The sequence below is a fragment of the Erythranthe guttata genome, chromosome 6, assembly GCF_056151865.1.
Source record: "Erythranthe guttata isolate IM_541 chromosome 6, IM_541, whole genome shotgun sequence".
Taxonomy (NCBI): domain Eukaryota; kingdom Viridiplantae; phylum Streptophyta; class Magnoliopsida; order Lamiales; family Phrymaceae; genus Erythranthe; species Erythranthe guttata.
Genome location: NC_142538.1, coordinates 1635430 through 1660214, shown reverse-complemented (window position 1 = coordinate 1660214; position 24785 = coordinate 1635430). Strand labels below are relative to the sequence as shown.

Sequence of the window (24785 nt, the reverse complement as noted above, 5' to 3'; positions counted from 1 at the left end):
TGAGAGAAAGAAGTTGAGGCTTAGCGAGTGAACGTTCACAATTAAGCGGAGTAACAAGATCAAAGTAGTTAATTATAAATTGGGTTTTAATTGGCTTGGACATTTTTAGAAATTAGACCCGCGAGAAGTAATTAAGTTTGGGCTCAATCCAAAATACATATTTGGGCCCTAAATTTTAACAGCCTCTTTGATGAAGAATAACATAAAACACAAATGTTAACCTTAATTTGGATGCATTTGGTCCCGATCCAATTGATAATTTGATATGTATGTCCAATGAAAAATTAAATTTCCAATCTGTCACCACAAGAGAGAGAGAGAGAGAGAGAGAGAGAGAGAGAGAGAGAGAGAGAGAGAGAGATCTAATAATTATAAAAATAAAAATGTCAGCCGCAAAACAACCCCACACCACAATCTATTCGTTCTTCAATTGGATTTGGACCACATGGCCACAATTATTACACTATTCTTTTCATTTTTTGTGAGATCATTGATTTACATCCATTATTCGTCACGTTAGAACTTAATTTAAAAAAATAAAAAAAACATATCTATTTAACTTTAATCTAAAAAACTATGTGCTGTTAATATGATAAAGACTAATAACTAACAAAGATTATCTTAATTAAATAGACTAATAATTATTTATCAAGAGTACTACATTATTTACCAAATATGGAAAAAAAAAGGATTAATTTCTGATAGCTAGCAAATCTTGTTTCTAGGGTTAAACTAATGCAATTCTCATCATTTCATTTCATAGCTGTCCTTGTATGATTTTCATTACAGATACATATGTCATGTTCTCTCTCGTTTTCGTGTACCCTTAATTGGAAGCAAGGTATAAAGATTAATCATTCCTTCTCGAATATTCTTATTTTTTTTTTCCTTCTAGAAGCACCTAGAACAACATTGAATAAAGTGACATACTAATTGATAATTGAGCAAAATTTAGTATTCTCATCTATGATCTAACATATAAACACTGTAATAGGTTTTAAGTAGCAGAAATAATACAAATTGAAAAATTAATAATACTTCAATTAATATCAAACATTATAACAGTAGTAGCTCACATTTATTTCAGTACATAAATTGAACAAAAAAAAATGGATGGATGGAGAGAAATAGATACCAAACCAACAACTTAGGACGGAAAAAAAGAAATCGAAAGATGCACATCCACACTAATTAAGCACGTAATACGTTGTGTTCTAGCACTAATAGTATACCTAATGACGATATATATATATAATATAATCAGAGCAAATCCCATGTAAAACTGGGTTGTGCTGGACGAATCGTGGCCGTTGAAGTCGTCGGTGGTGGTGCAGAATCGAACGTTTCCCATTGTGTTGTTATTACAACCGAGGCAGAGTTCCTCGATGGCTGCTCTTGTTCTTGATTCGGCGAATTAGAGTGTTCCTCCCCGTTTGAGTGCTTCTGCTTCAACGGGGGGTGGGCGGTCCCGTTGCTCGTCGGGTTCGAGTTTTTGACCTTCATCACGTCAAGAGTTTCTACACACTTCTGCACCCTTCTCACCTTTCACCCAAAAAAAAAATTGAATTGAACACACACAAATTAAATTGGAATAATTTTGAACACACATAAATTGTCTTTAAATCAAGAATTGTGTGTGAATATGTGTATGTACCTGCATTTTCCTCTGTAATTTGACATCACCATCAGCAATGATGGCATCCAATTTAAGAAGCTGACTCATCAACAATTCAATTAGGGTTACAACATCCTTCTCGGCAACTTTCCCACCTTTACAAGTTATGGATTCAAGTGCAGATACCTAACATATAACCCCCAAATCAAAAACATGATTTAATTGTAATCAACAATCAACATTAATTAATAATTAATTCATATGTAGATAAATAAATAATTAATTACCTGTCCAGCGAGGGTGTCGACCTCCAAGCTGATATCTGAAACGGATTTAGCAGCCTTTTCCAATTTAGCGTTTTTCCTGATTTCGAGGTAACGTTTCTCTTTGCTGATTGGATCTTCCTGAAGCACGACTTTAGATTTGTCCTTCACTCCTACTGTGTCAAGAAACGTTTTTGAATCCCTCTCTTTCTCCTTGTAGTACAGCTTTTGATCCTCGTGGTGTAACCCTGTGGGCCCGGTTAACTTCTTCTTCAACTCCCCTGTTTTCTTTTAATTAGTGGAAGAACAAGAATAATAGCAAAACACGCTTTTTAAAAAAAGAAGTGGTTGAATGAACTCAATTTTACCGAAGGTGGCTTGTGAGCTGATGTGGATTTCGTGATAGATCGATCCGTATTTGACACGCACGCGGATGTTCGGCGGCGGCGCCGCCGGGTTGTTCTCCGCGTCGGTCCGTTTCTGCACCAACATCCCGCCGGGCCTGAGCTCCCACTCTTTCTCAACGCCACCTCCACGCCGCCCCACGCCGCCGCCGTCGATGTGTGGCGGCAAAGGGTCGTTCCTAGTCTTCATTCGCATCATTTTCTTCGTTTGAAAAAAAATAAATAAAATAAAAAATGAAAAATCTCCCTTTTCTTTTTACAGAGTTCTGAACAGCAGCATTATATGAACAGCCACGCGTCCATACGAAGAATCTATGTCTTAATTCTCACAACAACACCAGCAACTGTATCTAATGGCGGCAGATAATAACCGTACAAAATACAATGATTTTTTTTTTCTCTCTCTCTCTAAAGTATGAAAAATAAAAGTCAAATAAATCCGTGAATTTTGAACAGTAAAAATTTAAAAAAAAAAAAAAAAAGGAGCGCCGGAGATTTCAGATCTCTTACAAAAAGCTAAGAATTAGTTGGGCCTGAGTATCCTGGAACTCCGATTAGCACGACGGAAGTTAGCCGTGAAAATCAAATGTTTGCTTCCAAAAAAATTTAATGGAGAAAGAATTTAATGAATGTTGAAATTTATTAATTTAGTGGTGCCTCTCTCTCTCTCTCTTCTTTCTTTCTCTCTCTGCTTGGCTGGAGAAAGAAAACTTGAAGAGAGAGAAAGGAAGAGAGGAAAATGGTGGAGAATATAATAGATTTTTTTATAGACAACGAACACAACAACAAGAACATTGAGCTCAGTTTATTATTACTATATTAATTAATTAAATAAAAACTATTTGTTTATTACACTATTACTAATCACAAACCTACCAAACAAAAGTCTGGTTCAAGAGCTGATTTTTTTTTTTAATTATTTAATTTAACTCTAAATATGTGTTATTTTAGTTCTATTAATCAATTTTACTTTTCCTCTTTACGCGAATACTAATACATAGATTTTTGCTAGAAATAGGAAGGTATATACCGACGGAAATGCTTGGGTGTGCCGCTGACCTATGGTACCAATACGTGGGCTAGGATTTAGTAGGGAATAATGTAGCCGAATGAGGGGCGTTTTGGTCATTTCAGAGTGGTACCAATGATTGTAGTGTTAATTATGAGTTGTGGGACCGGTTGTAAGGGGTTTGAGGAAATTAGGACAGATGTCCACTAGATTTGAGATGACTGTGAAAAGCCGGTAGCGAATCTTAGTCGACCGGTCTCGTGCTCTTGTCATTCATCCGAATTTAATCTCGGTTTATTATTTTGTTTTTTTTTCACTGTGGTGAAATTAAATATATTACTGGCTGGTAAATAATTGGTTGCAATTTAGTGTTTCTTTTTTTGTGTTCTGTTTTGATTAAGAAGGACGGACAGTAAATAAGGGGTAACTGGGAATTTGATGTGGACAAAAAACGCCTTTGATATCTAATTCCATGTAAAGTCAATGTCATACATTTACAGAAATAAATTATTTTCAAGATCTTAATTAATTGATTCGGTCATTCTTTTCTGTTGTATTTGTAATTTGTCCTACATAGCAAATGGTAAATTAGTAGACTTAATAGACTATTTATATTTGAAATTCCTTTGTAAATCATCTATTTCTTATTGCAATACGAACCAGTAGAAATAAATAAAAAATATATATATTTTTTAAAAAGTGATTCAGGGGCAAACACGTAATTTTATTCAACACGAATATCTCAGCTGTTTTTTACATAGAAAAATAAATTACTGCCATCGGGGGCAAAAACGTCATTTCTACAACAACCTGCCAAATCGAGTAAAGTGCTCGGAATTGGTAGTGAATCGACGTGCCACGTCATCGGTCCCATTTGACAACCATACAAAGCCCGAGCGGCTTACGTCACACACTACATGAACACGTTTCGGTCAACCAAACCACACAAACCAGGGGGGCCCATCAACAGACTCATGGCTGCGACTATGAACTTTTTTCTCTCCCCACCGACACTTTTGGACCGTAGGATTAGCGCACCAGACACGTGGTTGCTATCTAACCATAGATCATTTTATGAAAGTGGAATTTCGGGTGAGGGTATTCTCCAGTGCGGACAGCATCCGGTAGAGAAGGTACACCCTATTTTTTGTGAATAATTAGGAGGTCGTTTTGTTGACTAATTTAGGGATTAATTAAGCATGTGAGTGGTTTAATGGAATTTTGAAAATTCCGACCAAAACTTACTCTTTTGTTTTTTGTTTTTGTATGCTTACGAGACAGTGTACCGACACCTTTGGATGCTGCTGCATTAGAATTTCAATATACTTCCATTCGCATTTAGGCCTCGATTGGTTGGACAAACTACTATTTGTAATTAAATAGGTAGACTTTGTTAAATTTAATTTATCGAATTGATCTGCAAATATTTTTTTTATTAAATTGTTTAATTTTATTTAACTAATTTTATCTTAGCAATCAATCAAAACCTTATATTATGTGTATGATTTTAAAAATAAAATATGTGCTTATATTAAAATAAAAACATAATCAAACCAGAATAGGCTTAAGTGTGTTATTTATCAATTTTTCTGTACAAAGTTTGGTATGCACGTGATATTGGGATAACCGCACGTGCACCCTTTATGTAAGCCGGTTTTCCCTCACTTTTCAACTAATCCATGTTCTATTCCCATCCCAATTTTATCCCCATTCTTATTTAATTAATTAGTTATTTCAATTTTAACCAAAGTTTTTTTTATCTCTCACACCAAACATGCCATATTGTCCCCACATTTTCCCTCCAAACATAACGACACAAAAAACCTTATCTTTGAAACCCAAGAAAATCGAACCATAATGTTAAAAATAATATGTAAACTTATCCAATTCAATTCCTTGTTTGGCACAAAATAAAAATAAAAAATTCTTATTCACAGCAGCCATGGCAGCAGCATTGAGCTGCAAAATAATATTCCACCCCACAAAAAATAAACCCTACAAAAGAATTTCTCACATTTCTTGCAACATGCAGCAGCCCACTCAGAGTAACATTAAGGTAACAACAACCTTAATTCTTATTGTAATATCCCTATTTTTATTTTTATTAATTACAACAAATTACTATACATATAAATGTATTTTATTGTTAAAAAAAAAAGGTGATAATAAACGGGGCAGCGAAGGAGATTGGTAGGGCGGCGGTGGTTGCAGTGACAAATGCAAGAGGAATGGAAGTTGCTGGTGCAATTGATTCTTACCTTGTCGGCGAAGACATCGGAAAGGTTACTTAATTATGTGTTAATTATTGCTTGCAATATAATTTTTATTTTTTATTTTTTTTTTATTTTCATGAATAAATTTAAAAGAAATATAAATATATTCATCAGGTTTGTGACATGGAAGAGCCTTTGGAAATACCCATAATAAATGACCTCACAATGGTCCTAGGTTCAATATCTCAGGTGATAATAATAATTAATAATAACTAGTTTAATTTTATTGCATCATTTATTAAATAGTAAATTTGTATATAAATAAATAAATAAATTAAAAATATTAATTTTGGCAGTCAAAAGAAATAGCAGTTGTGGTGGACTTCACCGACCCTTCAACAGTTTATGAGAATGTCAAACAGGTTTAACTTTAATCAATACAATATAGATAGTGCTTAAGCTTGATTACTCAGTCTAATTATTAAGGTAATTAATCAACTAATTAATTAAAAAATATGTATATATAATAAATGTGAAGGCAACAGCATTTGGAATGAGAAGCATAGTGTACGTACCCAGAATCAAAACAGAGACAGTTTCTGCATTGTCGGCATTTTGTGAAAAAGCCAGCATGGTGAGCACAGGGTGAGAGAGATTATTTTCACTTCAATATATATTTTTTTATTATTTATTCTTTTTTTTTTTAATAATAATAAAGGAAAAAAAAATCAATATTATTATTAAATATAATTGTTTTGTTGAGAAATGATTTAAGGGTTGTTTGGTAGCACCAACTCTGTCGATTGGATCAATTCTCCTACAACAAGCTGCAATCACAGCATCTTTTCACTACAACAATGTCGAGATTGTTGAATCAAGACCTAATTCAGGGGTTAGTCCTCTAAATTAATTAACTTTTAAATTAATTAATTAAAATTATCACTGTGATTTCCAAATGATTTCTAGTATTCAATACAACCATTGAGTTATCTTTTTCACCTCCATTAATACAGTGGTCAAGGTTGTCTGTGTCAACTTTCCAGTTGGTCCACCTCCCACCTGTACCAGCCTGGAATTTTCTCTCCCTTAAATTAAATTAATTATTATTTTTTAAAATCATTTTAATAAATAAATTTGCTTATTGAAAAGAAAAAAACATGTGTTGATCAAGCTAATTTCAAGTTCATATGTACCTGAAACAAACACATAGTATTGCAGATGCTACACAAAAAATCACAGAGTGTATATATATGTATGTGCAGAATGTATATATATATATAACAAAGACAATGTTATACTGAGCATTAATCATTAAATTTATTTATTTTCATGGAACAGGATTTTCCATCACAGGATGCAATACAAATAGCAAACAATATCACAAACCTCGGTCAGATATACAATAAAGAAGATATTTCAACAGACATTCTGGTAAGAAACAAGAAAACCTAAACACTTAATTATTAATCACAGTACTTAACTCTTTCGGCATGTTTAATTAGGCAAGGGGTCAAGTTCTTGGAGAAGATGGAGTGAGGGTGCACAGTATGGTTCTCCCTGGTCTCCCGTCCAGCACCACCGTCTATTTTTCCCGTCCAGGCGAGGTACATATATATATATATATATATATATCACTTTCCGAAAACGACCCCACAAGAGCGTGGGTGGGGGGGCGGCCGCCCCCCCTCCCCCCTATTCGAAAATCAACACAATTCTTGTTCTTTTGGACAGGTTTACACATTGAAACACGATGTTACAGATGTTCGATCTCTCATGCCGGGGCTAATTCTGGCAATCAGAAAAGTAATACGCCTCAAAGTAAGTCAAATTAAATAGTTTCCTATTTGATGCTTATCATTTTACAAGGATTAAATGTATTTTCTTGATGGCCTTTGCAGAATCTGGTGTTCGGTTTGGAGAAGTTCTTGTAAGAGACAAGCAGCGATGAACTTCATTTTGTTCCTACACCACAACGGAAAAACAACATATCTTTCTTGTAATAGTCTTTCGAGGAAATACGTAACAATTTTTTATCTTTAATGATCCAATGAAAAAAACAGTATCGTGTGACTTTAGATACTTAGATTTATTATTTAATCATATGAATCACCTAGTAGACAAAAAAGAAGGTTCTATTATTGTTGGGTGCTAAATACCAACACGCAAGTGTACGTATCGCAAACAAGTAGTAAAGTAGACTCGTGAGAGTCGGATGTCGATCCCACAGGGAATACGCAAATTATTTAATCCTAAGTACCAAATCCTAACAATTGTGATTTTTATCCAGCCTACGCAAGGTTGTCAAATTAATTAACTAATAAAATTAAAATAATTAAGAAAACAAGTAATCACGAGAAAAAGTCAATAATAAACGGATCTAGGATTTTATCTTCCCCCTATGCGATAATTCTTCACCCAACTAATCTCCTATTATGCAAGTTACGATTCCCGATTATTAACCCAAGACACGAAATTATTCATAACCAGCTGTCGCTGCGCTATAAACCTATTATTCATAAAAGATTCACTATATGTCTATGCAAACCTAATATAAATAAAGCATTAAATAACAAGTCTCGCAAACGGCTACCTAAGGTATTATCTGTATGTCTACGATAATACATGCAATCAACACACGCATTCGGTGAAAAACTACTCGAAGGCTCTTCTATCCCTGTTCTAATTATTAAAACGATCTGTCAATCAATTCTAACAATAACAAAGAGCAACATAAGTTAGCTACGCTCATGCACTAAATACGATCAAGATAGAAGAAATAATCGAAGAATTAAACTTGCATAAAAGTAGAAAATAGGTTCGAGTTACCACATAGGGTTCCAATAAAATCCTAGAATAAAAACTTAGCTACTCATGTTCGTAACGAAAAGCATAATAAAAATACGGAAATTCATAAAAATCAGAAAAGAAAAGGAAAAAGGGAAACTAGGATGAAGATTCGTCAAGTCTTCGTCTTCGTTCTCTTGCTCCTCGATTGCGTGTAGAAGAGATGAAAAATAAAAACTAAAGAAAAAGATAAAAGATAAAAAGATTGATCTAATTGTGTGCTTGTGGCCTTTAAATAGGGTGCAAAAGTCTAATAGGGCGGGTTTCCTTGTATAATTGAGTTCCCTTCACTGCGCCATCACGTCCACTCACACGGCCGTGTGAGATTTTGAACTAAAATCCGCACGGCCGTGCGGTCTTTTAATTCTTCAGAAATCTGCTTTTTTCACTTTTGGCCCACTTTTTCTCTGAATTTGCAGTTTTCACCCCAAAAGTTGTCAATTCTTCAATTTGCACCTAAAATACAAATAATAACCAAATTAAGCACCAATTATCGTAAAAACACACCAAAAGCTCCAATTAAAAGGTATAATTAAGTGTATAAATATACACTTAACACACCCCCAAACTTGAACTTTTGCTTGTCCTCAAGTAAAATCAAATCAAGAACACAAACCAAAACCATGCATCTCATTACATAGATCGATGGGTCAACTTAGCGTTTTCAGAATTTGCAATTATGATGACAATTCATAGGTATTCGCAAGCTTAACATTCAACGGCACGTAGTCACTCACTATTACCAAAAACCACAAGTCATACAATTGCTTCAAGTATCCAATATTTGCAAGTTAAAGATAGAAAGAATTTATACTTACATGCATATATTTGACTCTAAATACTCACCAAATTATTTTACTCAACTAATATTGAACAATGAGCTATTGGGATCATTGGGACTTTGTGGCTTTCAATTGTTAGGCTCTTTGGTCCGAGGTAGGTAATATGGGAATGTGTGGCTAATTTTCTTGAATTGAGGTGATTACGCCAAAATTTGAGAGATAGGCGTTTGAAACAATGAATTCACCTCTAGGGACTTTAATAAACTCGATTCTCCAAAATTCACACGTCAACACTTTTTGCCTTGAGGCAATGACTCGAGTTTTCAACACAATTCAACAACTAGTCCTTATTTCTCCCTTATAATCTATTCTTCTTCTTCTTCTTCTATTTTTTTTTTTTTTTTTTTTTTTTTTTTTTTTTTTTTTTTTTTTTTAATCGAATCAAAGACTTAGATATATATATATATATGAAGATGCACATGTATATCTATTGTGTTTTTTTTTTTTTTTTTTTTTTTTTTCGAAGAAGAAGAAAGATCTTATAAGAATTTTTCGACCGACATCTAAGGGATAATTATTCAAAAATCTCCACTTTTCTACCTTCCACATATTGGCTAAAAGAAAGAACACCTTTTCTCCGAGGCTCAAATCAAGGTTCTAAGGATAATTTGACAAAAAAAGGTAGGCTTGAAAGGCTCAAACGGTTCAAAGAAGGCCCAAATCATATCCCAAATCACTTATTATCAACACTTCGTATCATAAATGTCCTAAGGTGAGATTTAAAACCGAACAAAGCATGATTGAGCACAAATAAATTCCAAATTTAAAATGCAAAACATTCAACCAAAGCAATGCACAAGGTGTGATTCCTAGCAATAATTCACTTCTACGTTCCGTTGAATCGAAAGCTAAACAAATACATACTCCTTATCAACATAAAACAAGTAGTTTCATCATCAAACATTGACCATCTACCATCATCGTAATTCATTGATGCATCGAACAAATATTTTTTTTTTTTTTATTTTTTTTTATTATTATTATTTTTTTTTTTAATAAAAACAAAAAAAAAAAAAAGACGGCAACTAAAACAAAAAACTAAAACATGCACAATAAAAAAAATAAAACACACATAAAGCACATAAATGAAAACAAGTAGTTAACCACCCCCAAACTTAAAATTCACATTGCCCTCAATGTGATTTGCCCGGAGTTTAAGGATAGAAAACACCTGTTTTAAATGTCGGGACCATCGTCGGGATTATACGTGAATTGATGTGCAAAATTCCCCCCAAACTTGACTTGGGCAATTCGTCGAACACCTTGTGGGCGTTCTTGGTGGAGTGGGTTTGTGGAGAAAATTGCACCTTTCTTGAATCCCCCCTGCGCAAATCAACAAGAAACCACCACGATTAAGAAGTATGTGTGTGTAATTGGTGAATTTTCGGTGAATTTGGTCCAAGAAAATTGAAAATTTTGAAAAGAGGGGGGTAGGGTTCGAAGTGGAAGAGAGGGGATTTGGGAATTATGGAAATTGGGGTTTGGAAAACCCCTATTTAATATGCCCGGATTTTTTTTTTATTGATTTAATTTTTTTTTTTTTTTTTTTTTTTTTTTTTCGCACGGCCGTGCGGAATTTTGGCCTTAAATCTGCACGGCCGTGCCATTTTGCATATTTGGGCAGTAGTGGCTTCAATTTTTGGACGGCCGTGTGATTTTTAAGGGAAAAATCCGCACGGCCGTCCCATTTCCGGATTTTATACAGTAGCATCCCCGAAATTCACACGGCCGTGTGAATTTCCTCCCTTTTTCTTGCACGGCCGTGTGAATAATTGCATTTAGGTCCCTGCAAAATAAAAACTTCTTATTAGTGCCCCTGAAACTTTTTTTTTTTTTTTTTTTTTTTTGAAATAAAATAAAATAAAATAAAAGCAAAAATAAAAAATTTAAAATAACAAAAAAAAATAAAATAATAAAAAAAAACGAAAGCTCGGGTTGCCTCCCGAGAAGCGCTAAGTTTACAGTCTTCAGCCGGACTTTGTCTGCTTCTTTGTTCAAGCTAACGTGACCGAAGTCACTTGGCGATTGAATTCCTCTCCCCAATAATGCTCGTTTGGTTCGTTAGGTGGCCACATCCACCTTGCACGTTCATCATTGTTATCATCCCAACTCTTTTGACTGTCCCTCGGCGGAGTTGAAATTGAGCTTGCACAATAAACTTGCTCCGTCCGACTATCTTTTCCGCCACCATCTCCTGCACTTAAAGATTCTTTCCCATGGTCTAAAATCAAAACGTCAAAATCTTCATGATTTGTAAAATCCACAAGATCAATAGCATAACAATCATTATTATCACATGGATTTTTATTAGCGCTAAAAACGTTAAATTTGATCGTTTGATCGTGCACCGTCATTGTAAGATCACCACTAGCGCAATCAATTAGGGTTTTCGAAGTGGCTAAAAACGGTCTCCCTAAAATAAGAGGTATCTCCTTATCTTCATCTATATCAAGTACAACAAAATCGACCGGGAAGATAAATTTGTTCACCTTTACTAGCACATTCTCTAAAATACCTTTTGGGTAAACTAAAGACCTATCGGCTAATTGAAGAGTTATAGCCGTAGGTTCAATCTCACCTAACCCAAGATTTTTGTAAGTGGAATAAGGCATAAGATTAATGCTAGCACCTAAATCAATGAGTGACCTAAAATTTTTACCTCCAATAGTGCAAGGGATAGTGAACTTACCTGGATCGCCGAGTTTTTGTGGAAGGGGCCGTACAAGAATTTGACTGCATTGCTCCGTGAGTTGGATGATCTCGTTCCCTTGCAATTTATTCCTCTTTGTCACGAGCTCCTTGAGGAATTTCACCCACTTTGGCATCTTTTGAATGGCTTCGATAAAAGGAATATTGATGTGGATTTCCTTCAGCTTGTTCAAGAATCCTTGGTGCTCGGCATCGAGCTTCTTCTTTTGAAGCTTTTGAGGATATGGGACTTGAGGGACTCGTGAGATCACTGTGGGAGACGGCGGTTCCTTGCGAGTTGCTTCTTTTTCCTCAATCTCATTCGGCTCCTCGATTACCGTGTTTTGCTTCTCCTTTCGTGGGGCCTCCTCCAATTGTCTCCCGTTCCTTAAACTCACGGCGTTGCACTGCTCGACGTTGTTCTTCCGAGGGTCTTCCGTGTTTGATGGCAGTGCTCCCGAAGGCCTTGCTGTTAGTTGGGTTGCAAGTTGACCCATCTGTGTTTCTAAATTGCGGATGGAGGCTTGGGTGGTTGTCATAAACTGCGCCAAGATGTTTGCGAGATCTCCGCCTTGAGGTTGAGCTTGAGGCGGATTTTGGAATCCGGGCGCTGGTCGTGAATAATTAGGCGGTTGACCTTGAGGTGGTGCTTGCCTTGGTCCTTGCTGATTTCCTCCCCACCCAAAGTTAGGGTGATCCTTCCATCCGGGGTTGTACGTGTTGGAGTACGGGTTCCTCTGTTGTCGGTTGGTGTCATGCACATAATTCAGAGACTCCGTTTCTTCTACGCGCTGGTCGGGAACTTGGACTGCATGGACTTGCTGAGTTTGCAGAGCCGCTACTTGCTTCGATAGCTTCTCCAATTGGGCCGTGATTGCGGTGACTCCATCTAACTCCAAAATTCCGCCCGTCTTGACTGCTCCGCTATTCGACCGGTCCGATGCTCGCATGTATTTATTTCTAGCGATTCGTTCCAAGAGCTCGTATGCTTCGTCATAGGTCAAACTCATGAACATACCTCCAGCTGCAGAGTCGAGTACTGTCCTCGAGTTGTCTTGCAGTCCATCGTAAAATATTTGCAGTTGGCGCCACTCTTGTAGTCCGTGATTCGGGCACCTCCTCACTAACTGTTTGAATCGCTCCCACGTCTCGAATAATGCTTCACCGGCTTCTTGTATGAAGTTTTGAATTTCTCGCCGGATTCTCTCAGTTTTTGTTGGGGAGTTGTATGTGTTCATAAAGAGTTGCGCTAGCTGGGCCCAAGACGAGATGGAGTGCGGTGCGCGAGTTTGTAACCATTCCCTGGCTGCTCCTTGTAGGGAGTGCTTGAACAGGCGGAGTTGCAGTGCTTCGGGTGTTACTCCGTTCATCTTGTGCGAGTCACACGTTTCGAGGAAGTTGACCAAGTGAAGATGTGGATCTTCATGAGCCAATCCGCTGAAAAGACCATTGTTTTGGAGCATCGTGAGGAGTCCCGCTCGAATTTCGAAATTATTGGCTTCAATGGGGGGCTGCTGGATGCTTGATTGAAATCCATTTAGCGTTGGAACGGTGTACTCATGTAGTGCTCGTTGACGAGGTGGTGGATTAATTAGCTGGCGTTGCTCTTGTTCATTGATGATTTCCCCCACCGCATTCGATAGATGCCCTTGGTCACCTCTCCCACGATTTATCTCGTCTTCCATCGTTGCCGGAGTGTTTTGGGCTAACCGTTGATTTCTCCTGGCTTGCCTAAACGTTCGCTCAATTTCGGGGTCAAGAGGTAGCAGGCTCGTGTCGTGTCCTCTTCGCATAAAAAGTACCTAAAATAAAAAAATAAAAAAAAAAAAAATAATTAAATAAAATAAAAAGAATTGGCTGAAGTAAGAAAAATTGCTCAAATTTAATATTAGGATAAATAAATAATTTAGCCGTATTCCCCGGCAACGGCGCCAAAAACTTGTTGGGTGCTAAATACCAACACGCAAGTGTACGTATCGCAAACAAGTAGTAAAGTAGACTCGTGAGAGTCGGATGTCGATCCCACAGGGAATACGCAAATTATTTAATCCTAAGTACCAAATCCTAACAATTGTGATTTTTATCCAGCCTACGCAAGGTTGTCAAATTAATTAACTAATAAAATTAAAATAATTAAGAAAACAAGTAATCACGAGAAAAAGTCAATAATAAACGGATCTAGGATTTTATCTTCCCCCTATGCGATAATTCTTCACCCAACTAATCTCCTATTATGCAAGTTACGATTCCCGATTATTAACCCAAGACACGAAATTATTCATAACCAGCTGTCGCTGCGCTATAAACCTATTATTCATAAAAGATTCACTATATGTCTATGCAAACCTAATATAAATAAAGCATTAAATAACAAGTCTCGCAAACGGCTACCTAAGGTATTATCTGTATGTCTACGATAATACATGCAATCAACACACGCATTCGGTGAAAAACTACTCGAAGGCTCTTCTATCCCTGTTCTAATTATTAAAACGATCTGTCAATCAATTCTAACAATAACAAAGAGCAACATAAGTTAGCTACGCTCATGCACTAAATACGATCAAGATAGAAGAAATAATCGAAGAATTAAACTTGCATAAAAGTAGAAAATAGGTTCGAGTTACCACATAGGGTTCCAATAAAATCCTAGAATAAAAACTTAGCTACTCATGTTCGTAACGAAAAGCATAATAAAAATACGAAAATTCATAAAAATCAGAAAAGAAAAGGAAAAAGGGAAACTAGGATGAAGATTCGTCAAGTCTTCGTCTTCGTTCTCTTGCTCCTCGATTGCGTGTAGAAGAGATGAAAAATAAAAACTAAAGAAAAAGATAAAAGATAAAAAGATTGATCTAATTGTGTGCTTGTGGCCTTTAAATAGGGTGCAAAAGTCTAATAGGGCGGGTTTCCTTGTATAATTGAGTTCCCTTCACTGCGCCATCACGTCCACTCACACGGCCGTGTGAGATTTTGAACTAAAATCCGCACGGCCGTGCGGTCTTTTAATTCTTCAGAAATCTGCTTTTTTCACTTTTGGCCCACTTTTTCTCTGAATTTGCAGTTTTCACCCCAAAAGTTGTCAATTCTTCAATTTGCACCTAAAATACAAATAATAACCAAATTAAGCACCAATTATCGTAAAAACACACCAAAAGCTCCAATTAAAAGGTATAATTAAGTGTATAAATATACACTTAACAATTATACATACACCTATGTCTCAAACGAAAATCTCAATGACCTCGTAAAATTGCATGAACTAATCTCCACATTAGGTGCCTATAAGAGAACCTCCATTTTCCTCCCACTGTTTTTTCCTCCCGTTTTTTGCGAAGTTGATGAGTAAGAACAATAAAAAAAAGGGTTATTTATACACAGTCGAGCAAACATATTTGTCACCGAAGCTATTTGATATCATATAAAAGAAAGAATCCATAATAATATCATAAACAATGGCATCAAGAATCATGTGGATACGATAAATATCAGGGCTCGTTTCTACCTCGAAATTTGTTTGCAATGGCAGCTATCCATGCTTTATCTTTATCAGTATACGCATAATCGATGCTCGAAGCCAAAAGGACAAAACCCTCGTTTTTCTCCTCTGTTCGACTTGAGCTGACCTTCGGATCTCTCTGAATAGGTTGGACAAGGAGAGACTTAGTCCCCTTCGGTAACATCTCCTTCAGTTCAGAGCCTAAACTATTCATAAATATCACGGGAGAAATAACGTATCAGAAATGATTTTCAGTTGGAAAAATACCGTCTTGCGTATTTTTAAGTCAATATATTTCGTATATACCTGCAGCAGCCTGTTGGAAATACATTGTATCCGTCAAGTTGGAGAACCCTACCCTTTGACTCTGCTTTGTGAACCAATCGGGAATATCTTCTTTCGATAAGGCTTTGGGTGTATTCCAATAGCCACGCACGCATATCACATCTCCAACTGAAACAAGCTACAACCACATTACAACAGAGTTAAAAAAAATCCAAAAAAAGAAAATCAATATGCGATAGTCGAGGGATTTAAAATAGCGGCAGACCACTGATATCGAGTTCGTATTTCGCAACAGAACATAAGTTCCCCAAGCCAAATCTTCCTTTGCATCAGTGGCAATATCCTGTGACATGGCAAAGATTTGCTCGGAACCTTCCGGAATACTTTTCCGATCGGTCGGAGGTGCACCCTGCACGGACAAGTGTAAAAATTTTATACGGGCTGCTACGTTCAATACTTGTTATAAAACCGCACTTTATATTCGAACATTTCTTCCAAAAGTTACTACACGAGTTGTATTCTTAACAATATTAAGACAAGCTACATTACATAAAACCAATTATTACTACATTCTGTGCCAAAAGCTCAAATAGGGGAAAACAATTATTACCTTGAGAAATTTCCCAAGATAGGGAACAATTGCAGAAAATGCAGCCAAAGAAAGCCCTAATGCCTCTGTTCTCTACAAAAATACCAAGAAAAACACAATATTTGAGAATCTTAGTATTAAGACAAGAATTAAGATAAACCCATTTCAGCAAAGGATCCATTTACAAGCTGGGGCGGATTTATGGATGAAGAATCCGAACCCACGAAATGATTCAGCACTAAAAGCGCCCCGAATCCATACCCGATGTATCTGGGTAGGTAAGATTCGTCCAACCCAGGTATCCCTAACGAAATCAAAGAAGTAATTTTTTTTTTTTTACAAATCGTTGCACAGAAGGAATTAAAAACAAGTGAAGGAAAAAAATCGAACAGAATATATATATATATATATATATATATATATATATATATATATATATATATATATATATATATATATACACCTAGGGTGAATCGAAGAACTGAGAGGTTGAGCTGTTGTTGGGGATTGGTGTCCTGTGAGCAGCGAATTACAGCGGCCGATGACGGTTTCTTGACGGTGAATTTGGACGGAAGTTTGTATTTGGCGCGAGATGCAGACGGGGTTAACGGATTTAGCGTCACGGCGGCGGCGGCCGTGGTGAGGCTCATTTTTTTCCGGTTTTGTTGTTTGAGAGATAATTGAGAAAAGAAAAAAAGAAATAAATTATTACATCATAAAATGGAGAAAGAACGGTCATTTTCAGTCACGTGCTGTGCTCGTGCCATTTCTTCCTTTTTTTTTTTTTTCTGCAGGGGCATTGACAACATAATTAACAGCTTCTCTAGCTAGCTCGTGTAGTAATTCAATTTGTGCAGGAACTTGATATCTAACTGACATGTTCTTTGTAAGATCATACGAGGTTGCTGCAACAACACACCCACACGTGCCGAATGCAAGTGACACACGTGTGTCTGTTTTCCATGAACGTAACAATCTCCCCTCCGATCCCTTCTCCACCGACATGATCACAACACAAATTAATAATTATATTAGATTATTATTATTAAATTAACAAAGCAAATTTTATGGGAAATGAAACTAACTAATGATGCATAACATGTGCATACCATGTCAAACACACACAGTTCCGTTTAAATATATATACATTGCACGAGACTACAGCCAGCCCAAACAGTGTCTTTTTTTATTTTTAAGTTGTTCTTTAATTTTTACATATCCAGATCGAATTCGTAAAGAAATATATATATTACACACGACTACTAATTTCTCATCGAAAGAATCAATCGTTCCAAATTCGTAATAAATAATTAAAATATAGATGTTATGTAAAGTGCGATAACACTTAACATAGCATGCATCGCAATGGAATTAAGCAAGAAAATAAACACTGAGACAATGTATTAGTAGATTAGTGCATACTCAATAATTAATAACCGTTTAATCCATAATCTAATTTATATTCAGGAAAGTTAAAACACTGGACTAACTCGTTCACTACTTTTAATTTGAGAATTAACATACATCTTAATTTACAAAGTCTTTTTGAGTTGGCTTTTGAAGACAAGTTATAGTCAAAATATGTCTAATACGACGTCGTATTAAAATAAAACCTTATTTTAAATAAATGATTTGATAAGACTAACGAATTTATATGTTTTATTTAATTTAAGTGTAGAAAGAAGAAAAATATTTGTGGTACTGACTACTGAGACCTATTAATTAATTAATTAATTTCACTGCTTTTTGAAGGCAGCCTAACTCAGGAGAGAGAGAGAGAGAGAGAGATAAAAGTGAGACCTACCCCTTCTCGAATCAGATTGTGCCACGTAGCCCGTCAACCCCAACGAGCTCGCGTCGCCACCGTGAGATCTTGCACCGACTCCACACACCAAACAATCGATTGACACGTTTCCCTAGCCTCACCGCCTGTTTCCGGTCACTTGCTATCCTTCACCCGCTGTAGCCGGTGGCTTACCCTCTCTTTACTCCCGCTAGGTATATAAACACCGACCAGCAGGCGAAAATTTCTCCTTTTCTTTCCTTCTGCAAAAATTCTTTCTGATTACTCTCTTCATTTCCAGGGTTACCTTACACTAATTTATATCTTCTTTTTTTGTTTTTCAAATTAAATATCTTCAATTAGAGCTTCAATTTCTACACTCTGCTGTTCGAAATGATGTTTTGAAGCTCGAAGCCTTGATTCTCTTTCCCTCCATGTTGCTTTAGTGGGAATTGTGAGTTTTTGATCTTCGATTGTAATTAATGGGTGTTTAGCGTCATTTTACAATTAGGAACTCAATACTAGTTTATTTACTGCAAATTCACTTTAGGTAAGGAGATTTGCTCGATTACAGTGATTCGTTTTGATCGCTTTGTTTTATTTGTATCTCGAGGCTGCAATCGAATTGGGGTTTTCTGGGTTTTTTTTCGTTAGTTATATTTCAGGAGATTCTTTGATTCGTCGGATGCTTTATTTACTTCAGCTTCGTACTTGCTAAAGATTTGTGCAATATTCGTTTTAGGTTTAATCTTGGTGGTCGTGAATTAGGGTTTTGTAGATATTTGGGGATTTCGAAGTGAATTGCAGTGAGGGTATTTCCCTAGTTGATTTGCTTTTCGAAAGTGTGATTTGCTGTCTGGGTTTTGTTTCTGTTTTTTAATCCGGTGTATTGTTAATTAATTAGCTCGATTCGGTTACTTGCTGATAATTTTCACTTGTATTATTCCTGACAGAATCCAAACGATTGTTCATTTTGGACTTCTGTTTTGCTCCATTGAAGAATAACTGGGTGTGGAAGAAGGCACTGGTGAACAAATAGATGTATTATTGTGTTGATTAGTGCTTCCCAGATCTATTTCAAGAGGAATGTGGATGAAGCTACAATGTTTTTTTCCACTTTAGCTAGCTTGTTTTTTTCTTCTGTACAGTATCCCGTACTACCAAAAGGGTTTGGTACTTCATAGCCATTTGCATCCCAGCCGTTGAGCATAGGTTCTTCCAATGGTGCCTTCGCGGGTGGTTGGAGGTATGGCACAATCATCTTCAAGTTCAGGTATATTTTTCCAAGGAGACGGGCGATCCCAGATTGCAGGAAATTCTCAGTTGGGTTCAAATTTTGTAAACTCGTCGCATTCATTACCCGGAAATTCACGGGCCAACATGGGCCCGCTCTCGGGGGACATCAATAACGCAGTCTTGAATAGTGTAGCTACCTCCGGACCTAGTGTTGGAGCAAGTTCTTTGGTCACGGATGCCAACTCAGGTCTTTCAGGAGGAGGTCCTCACATGCAGAGAAGTGCTAGTTTCAATACAGAATCTTACATGCGCTTGCCTGCCTCACCCATGTCATTCACATCTAATAACGTTAGTATCTCTGGTTCTTCAGTCATGGATGGATCCTCTGCGATGCAGCAAAACTCCAATCAAGAAGGGTCGCAACCTCACCATAGTCAGCAGCATCAGGGAGCTTCAAGTGCCACATCATTGCCTGGATCACGGATGGGGCAAGTTCAGATCCCTGGTGGTCCTAGGGTTCCTAATTCTTTCATTCAGGATCCAACTTCCATATCTCAGCTACAAAAGAAACCCCGATTGGATATCAAGCAGGAAGATATTTTACAACAGCATGTTTTGCAGCAGCTTTTGCAAAGACAAGATCCCATGCACTTACAGAACTCCAATCCGCAGTTTCAAGCATTAGTTCATCAACAAAGACTAAGGCAGCAACAGCAACAACAGCAGCAACAGCAACAGCTTCTTCAGTCTATGCCGCCTATGCAGAGAGCTCAGCTGCTGCAGCAGCAGCAGCTGCAGCAACAACAACAGCAGTTGAGACAGCAGCTTTTACAGCAGCAGAGCTGCCAGAGCATGCAGCCTGCCTCGGGAATGAAGCGTCCGTACGATGGTGGTGTTTGCTCACGTCGACTAATGCAGTACCTTTATCATCAGAGGCAGCGACCCGCTGTAAGTAACCTGATAGTATTTTGCATGATCTCGTAAAATAAATATGTTCGATTACCATCTTGCTTAATCATGTTATTTATACTTACAATGCAGCTGGTGTGTTGTCTATATAAGTATGTTTTATTCTCTAGTTGCCTTTCACTTGCCAGGACAATACTATTGCGTATTGGAGAAAATTTGTGGCCGAGTATTACTCCCCACGTGCAAAGAAGAGGTGGTGTTTATCCTTATACGATAATGTTGGGCATCATTCACTAGGGGTATTCCCTCAAGCAGCAATGGTAATTTTCTTGGGTCACATATTAGTTTACCAAGCATATGTACTTCGACTTGATCTTCTGTCTTGTAATAAAATGGTTTTGATAGCTTTCTTTCCAGGAATTTATGCTAGTTGATCCACTTCTTGTAATCTTGATTTTCCCTAAGCTGGCATTTTTTAGAAGCATAAATTTGATATTGGTGTTTTTTACTTCTTGTGCAGGATGCATGGCAGTGTGAAATTTGTGGTTCAAAATCTGGGAGGGGATTTGGTAAGCTTTATCTTAAATTATATGTCACTGTGCCTTATTTTTTGCATTTGTGGTGTGAACCAGTTCATTTTTTAAGTGGCATTTTACTTGTTGAACTAAGCTGTTGAAGATAACTATGCTCGTTATACAATAAGTCATATCACCCTGTCACAGTCCTCATATTATTTAATGTTGTTTCTGTACCTACACCGGTTAATAGACTCAAAGAAATTCTGGAGGGTCTAGAATGGAATTTCATGATCGGACGAGTTTTAAGTTGACAGATGACTTGGAAAAAAAAATTGAAGCATATTTACTTGGTTGGTCAACTCCATTATCCAAGGATGTGTTTCTTGCTCTTCATGTTCCATGTTCTTATTTGAAGGATTTTGGTAATAACTTCTGACTGAGGTACTCCCTGAGCCGTCAGCTGTGATGTAAATGCTCTTTAACATGTTTTCCTTTCCATGCTTGTGCGAGTCTTCAAAGTGTGAAGCATGATAAGAGAATTTTAAGGCTAGACTCTGTAAATGACACCAAGATTTCAAACAGATTTGGAATTTTAAGTCTTGATAATTCGTACACCTGCCTGTCTTTCGTTGCCTCAGAGTTGACCTCTTGATATTTTGGGCTTGGAATTTACAACTCTCTTACTATTTTCTATGATTTTTTACCTATTTTTCTGTTCTTTTTTTGTTGGGTTTCTTCTTTCTTGGCCGGGAAGGGGATGATCTGAATTGAATTCATATTATTACTTCCCATAATATTATATATTGGTTAATAATGAAGTGCCATACACTCATAGAAATGTCAGCCCTCTAACTTTGTATATTCAAGCTGAACTTTGTAGAGAACTTTGACTTGTATTTATGTGCTCTATAATTTTCACAATTTCTTTTTTTTCGTTTAACAGAAGCAACTTTTGAAGTGCTCCCCAGACTAAACGAAATAAAATTTGGTAGTGGTGTTATCGACGAGCTTCTGTTTCTGGACTTGCCTCGTGAATGCCGATTCCCTTCTGGAATGATGATGCTGGAGTATGCAAAGGCAGTTCAAGAAAGTGTTTATGAGCAACTCCGTGTGGTTCGTGAGGGTCAGCTCCGTATCATGTTCACCCCTGATTTAAAGGTGGACTGTGAAAACTTGTTCACTTGGAAGTATGGTTAGGTTTAGCTACTCATACTGATATTTAACTCTTGCATCTCAAACTTTTGTAGATATTATCTTGGGAATTTTGTGCGAGGCGTCATGAAGAACTTCTTCCTCGTAGATTAGTTGCACCACAGGTACACTTGCTGAGCTCTTAAATTCGATTATTGTCGTAATTAAAATTTAAATATGTGCTGTTTGGTGTTGTTGCACCTACAGGATATATTGTTAAATCTACTAAATTTCGACGCCTTTTATGCCAGAAAACCATAAACCTAACAAATGTTCAATGCCAAACCTATACAATCCACATTCCACATGGAGACACAATTAATCTGAACGTATTTTTCATTTTTACATGAAAACTTGGTGAAAATAGTTTTAATACTGGAAAATTCGAAAAACCCAAAAGTAAAATGGGCAGTAAGTATGTGGATAAATTTTAAAGATAGAACTTATATGATGCCCTTGTACTGCAGGTGAATCAATTACTACAGGTCGCACAGAAATGCCAAAGCACAATATCTGAAAGTGGACCTGATGGCATTTCCCAACCAGACTTACAGGCAAACAGTGCAATGTGAGTGAAAATTTATATATTTTTTATTTCTTGATATATATTTTTTTTAGTTTAGTCCCAGATCAAATTTGACACTGCCGTTCACCTGATGCATTATGTTCTCATTATTCATTGTTTGGTGCTTAAAGCTCTAGCGTTATGTTCAAATCTGACTGAGAACCACATATATGTCTTCATAGGATTAGGAAAAGAAATTTAATTTGACAAGTCATCCGAAAATTTCTACTCCCCACCAATCTCCAATTCTTCTATGAAGATTCAGGATGTTCATATTTAGCTCAGCCTGGTAATACAGAGCCATAGATAGGTGATTCCTCATGCCTGTAGGTTAAGTAGAGGAGTATGTTCAAGACCTACTTGTGTTAGCCAGGATCGACTTTGTTCACTACTTTTTTTGTTCGTGTTAGTTCCATTTTCGACATGTGCTAACTACAAGTTTGTAGTGTTCAGAAGTTGGCTGTAGTTATTTGATGCTTAATTTTTGTTAAAGCTTCTTTAAATTGCTTCTGTTGGTCTACGAACCCATATGTGGTCTTACCTACATTCTTTTATGAATGTCTATTCTATTTCAGGGTCGTAACAGCTGGACGTCAGCTTGCTAGGAGTTTGGAGTTACAGTCGCTAAATGATTTGGGCTTTTCCAAAAGATATGTGCGATGCCTACAGGTACGTCCAAGTCTTTAGTAGTTTATAATAGTTAAAATTGCTTCTTTTTTTTTCTATTTTTTTTTTCTTTTTTGAGGTTTCTCATATTTGCCAATAGATAGCCGAAGTTGTGAATAGCATGAAAGACCTGATGGATTTCAGCACAGAACAGAAAATTGGTGCTATTGGTAATGATCTCTCACCACCTCTCTCCTTTTAAGCTTTCAGAACAAAGAAGCAAAATAACATTGACTCATTTGTCGGTCATCATTGAAGCACTTTAATACCATTCATTTATTTTCTGCAGAGGGATTGAAGAACTTCCCCCGACACCCGTCTGCAACCAAAATTCACATGCAAAAGATGCAAGAAGTGGAGCAGGGTGGTGGTGGTGGCCCACCTGATGATCGAAGCACTCTGAACAAGCTAATGGCATTGCATCCTGGTCTCAATGGTTCAATCAACAACAACAATAATAATAATAGTAACAATAATAATAGTAATAATAACAATAATAATAATAATAACCAACAACATCTGGTCGGCCGAGGAGGAGGAGTTGCTGTGAATGGGACAGCTCAGGCAGCTCGTGCTTTGTCCAACTACCAGAATTTGCTAATGAGACAAAGCTCCATGAACTCAAACCCTCAGCAGCAAGAACCATCTTCTCCCTTCAATAACACTCCAGGCACTTTGCAGCATAATTCTCCGGTGAGCGGCCAAGCTTCTCAAGTACAGCAACAGCAGCATTCACCGACACGGAATGGTCTCTTACAGCAAAATCAAGCTCAGGGTGGCAGCAGCGGTGGCAGCAGCCAAGCATTGCAGCAACAAATGATCCATCAATTGCTGCAGGATATGACAAATAAGAAAAACGGGACAGTGCCTGTGCAACAGAATCATCAAGGTGGTGGTGGTGGTGGTGGTGGTGGTGGTGGGAGTATGTCCAATGATGGTGGTGGTCTTGGCTATAGGGCTTCTCAGGCAATGACTAGTGCCGGAAAGGAGACGGGGAATGGTGCGGGGTACCACCCCCCTAGTAGAAGCAATAGTTTCAAAACTGCTTCTAATGGTGAATCCCCAGCGCAAGCTGGCAATGTTGGATTCGGCCAAAAATCATCGGATCTGTCCGATAATCTTCAGTTATCTGATGAGTTCGTTTCGGATGTTGCCCATGAATTTGCGGAGAACGGGTTTTTTAACAACGATCTAGATGACAATATGAACTTCAGCTGGAAGCCATGAAATGAGTAAACGGTGTGTTGAGCTATGTATGTTGTATGGAGTGGCAGTGGAATCTGAATGTGTTTCTGTATAGGTTGTGCTTTAATTTACCTCTCACTTTTATTAGCTGTTGCCAGATTATCGAGCAGCCAGCTTGAATGTTCAATAGGACTATAGTTGTTGTTTGTTGTTACCTCTTCTTTTACTCGTGGGGTTCCGTTCTTGAAAGGTCTTGTAATTGTAATCTATTTAGATGGTATTTAGGATCTTGAATTTGCTCTTTTTGAATTCGGGGTGTGGTATTGCTTTTCTCCCTGCTGTAATTTGAACGTGGACTAATTGCTCAGTTAAATTGTATTAGTTTACTAATGAGTTCGAATACTACGAACTTTTATAGTCAAGAAACTTGAGTTGGCTTACATTACGCTAAGACTAGATGATCATTTGTAAATATTAATTT

At 37.0% G+C, this 24785-nt stretch overlaps 4 protein-coding genes across 6 annotated transcripts; 2 read left to right on the top strand and 2 right to left on the bottom strand.

Annotated features, from left to right (window-relative positions):
• Positions 1–1020: 1020 nt before the first annotated feature.
• On the bottom strand, positions 1021–3075 carry LOC105971861 (BAG family molecular chaperone regulator 1). Its single transcript, XM_012996774.2, has 5 exons — positions 2793–3075; positions 2247–2484; positions 1903–2159; positions 1655–1801; positions 1021–1542 (listed from the first exon to the last, which is right to left on the bottom strand). The coding sequence occupies exons 2-5, from the start codon at positions 2479–2481 to the stop codon at positions 1261–1263; spliced, it is 921 nt and encodes a 306-aa protein (XP_012852228.2). The 5' UTR covers positions 2482–2484; positions 2793–3075; the 3' UTR covers positions 1021–1260.
• Positions 3076–5094: 2019 nt separating this feature from the next.
• On the top strand, positions 5095–7595 carry CRR1 (Dihydrodipicolinate reductase, bacterial/plant). The gene is made up of 10 exons (XM_012996736.2): positions 5095–5347; positions 5451–5573; positions 5679–5753; positions 5861–5926; positions 6043–6138; positions 6280–6396; positions 6843–6935; positions 7007–7108; positions 7236–7322; positions 7403–7595. The coding sequence occupies exons 1-10, from the start codon at positions 5234–5236 to the stop codon at positions 7433–7435; spliced, it is 906 nt and encodes a 301-aa protein (XP_012852190.2). The 5' UTR covers positions 5095–5233; the 3' UTR covers positions 7436–7595.
• HCF208 (chaperone (DUF2930)) lies at positions 6803–16958 on the bottom strand. 3 transcript variants are annotated; one of them, XM_012996738.2, is made up of 7 exons: positions 16715–16958; positions 16437–16555; positions 16273–16344; positions 15928–16071; positions 15684–15840; positions 15384–15578; positions 6803–7466 (listed from the first exon to the last, which is right to left on the bottom strand). In XM_012996738.2, exons 1-7 carry the CDS (start codon positions 16899–16901, stop codon positions 7456–7458), a joined length of 885 nt encoding a protein of 294 aa, XP_012852192.2. In that variant the 5' UTR covers positions 16902–16958; the 3' UTR covers positions 6803–7455. The 3 variants fall into 3 exon arrangements, with proteins under 3 accessions (XP_012852192.2, XP_088675433.1, XP_012852191.2); XM_088819307.1 differs by lacking the exon at positions 6803–7466 and adding an exon at positions 15108–15223; XM_012996737.2 differs by lacking the exon at positions 6803–7466 and having other exon boundaries at positions 15273–15578.
• A 1308-nt stretch (positions 16959–18266) lies between these two features.
• Positions 18267–24730, top strand: LOC105971746 (putative transcriptional regulator SLK2). Its single transcript, XM_088819306.1, has 10 exons — positions 18267–18488; positions 18988–20218; positions 20368–20499; positions 20700–20748; positions 21641–21855; positions 21945–22013; positions 22356–22456; positions 23029–23122; positions 23220–23289; positions 23409–24730. Exons 2-10 carry the CDS (start codon positions 19256–19258, stop codon positions 24344–24346), a joined length of 2631 nt encoding a protein of 876 aa, XP_088675432.1. The 5' UTR covers positions 18267–18488; positions 18988–19255; the 3' UTR covers positions 24347–24730.
• The last annotated feature ends 55 nt before the right edge of the window (positions 24731–24785 follow it).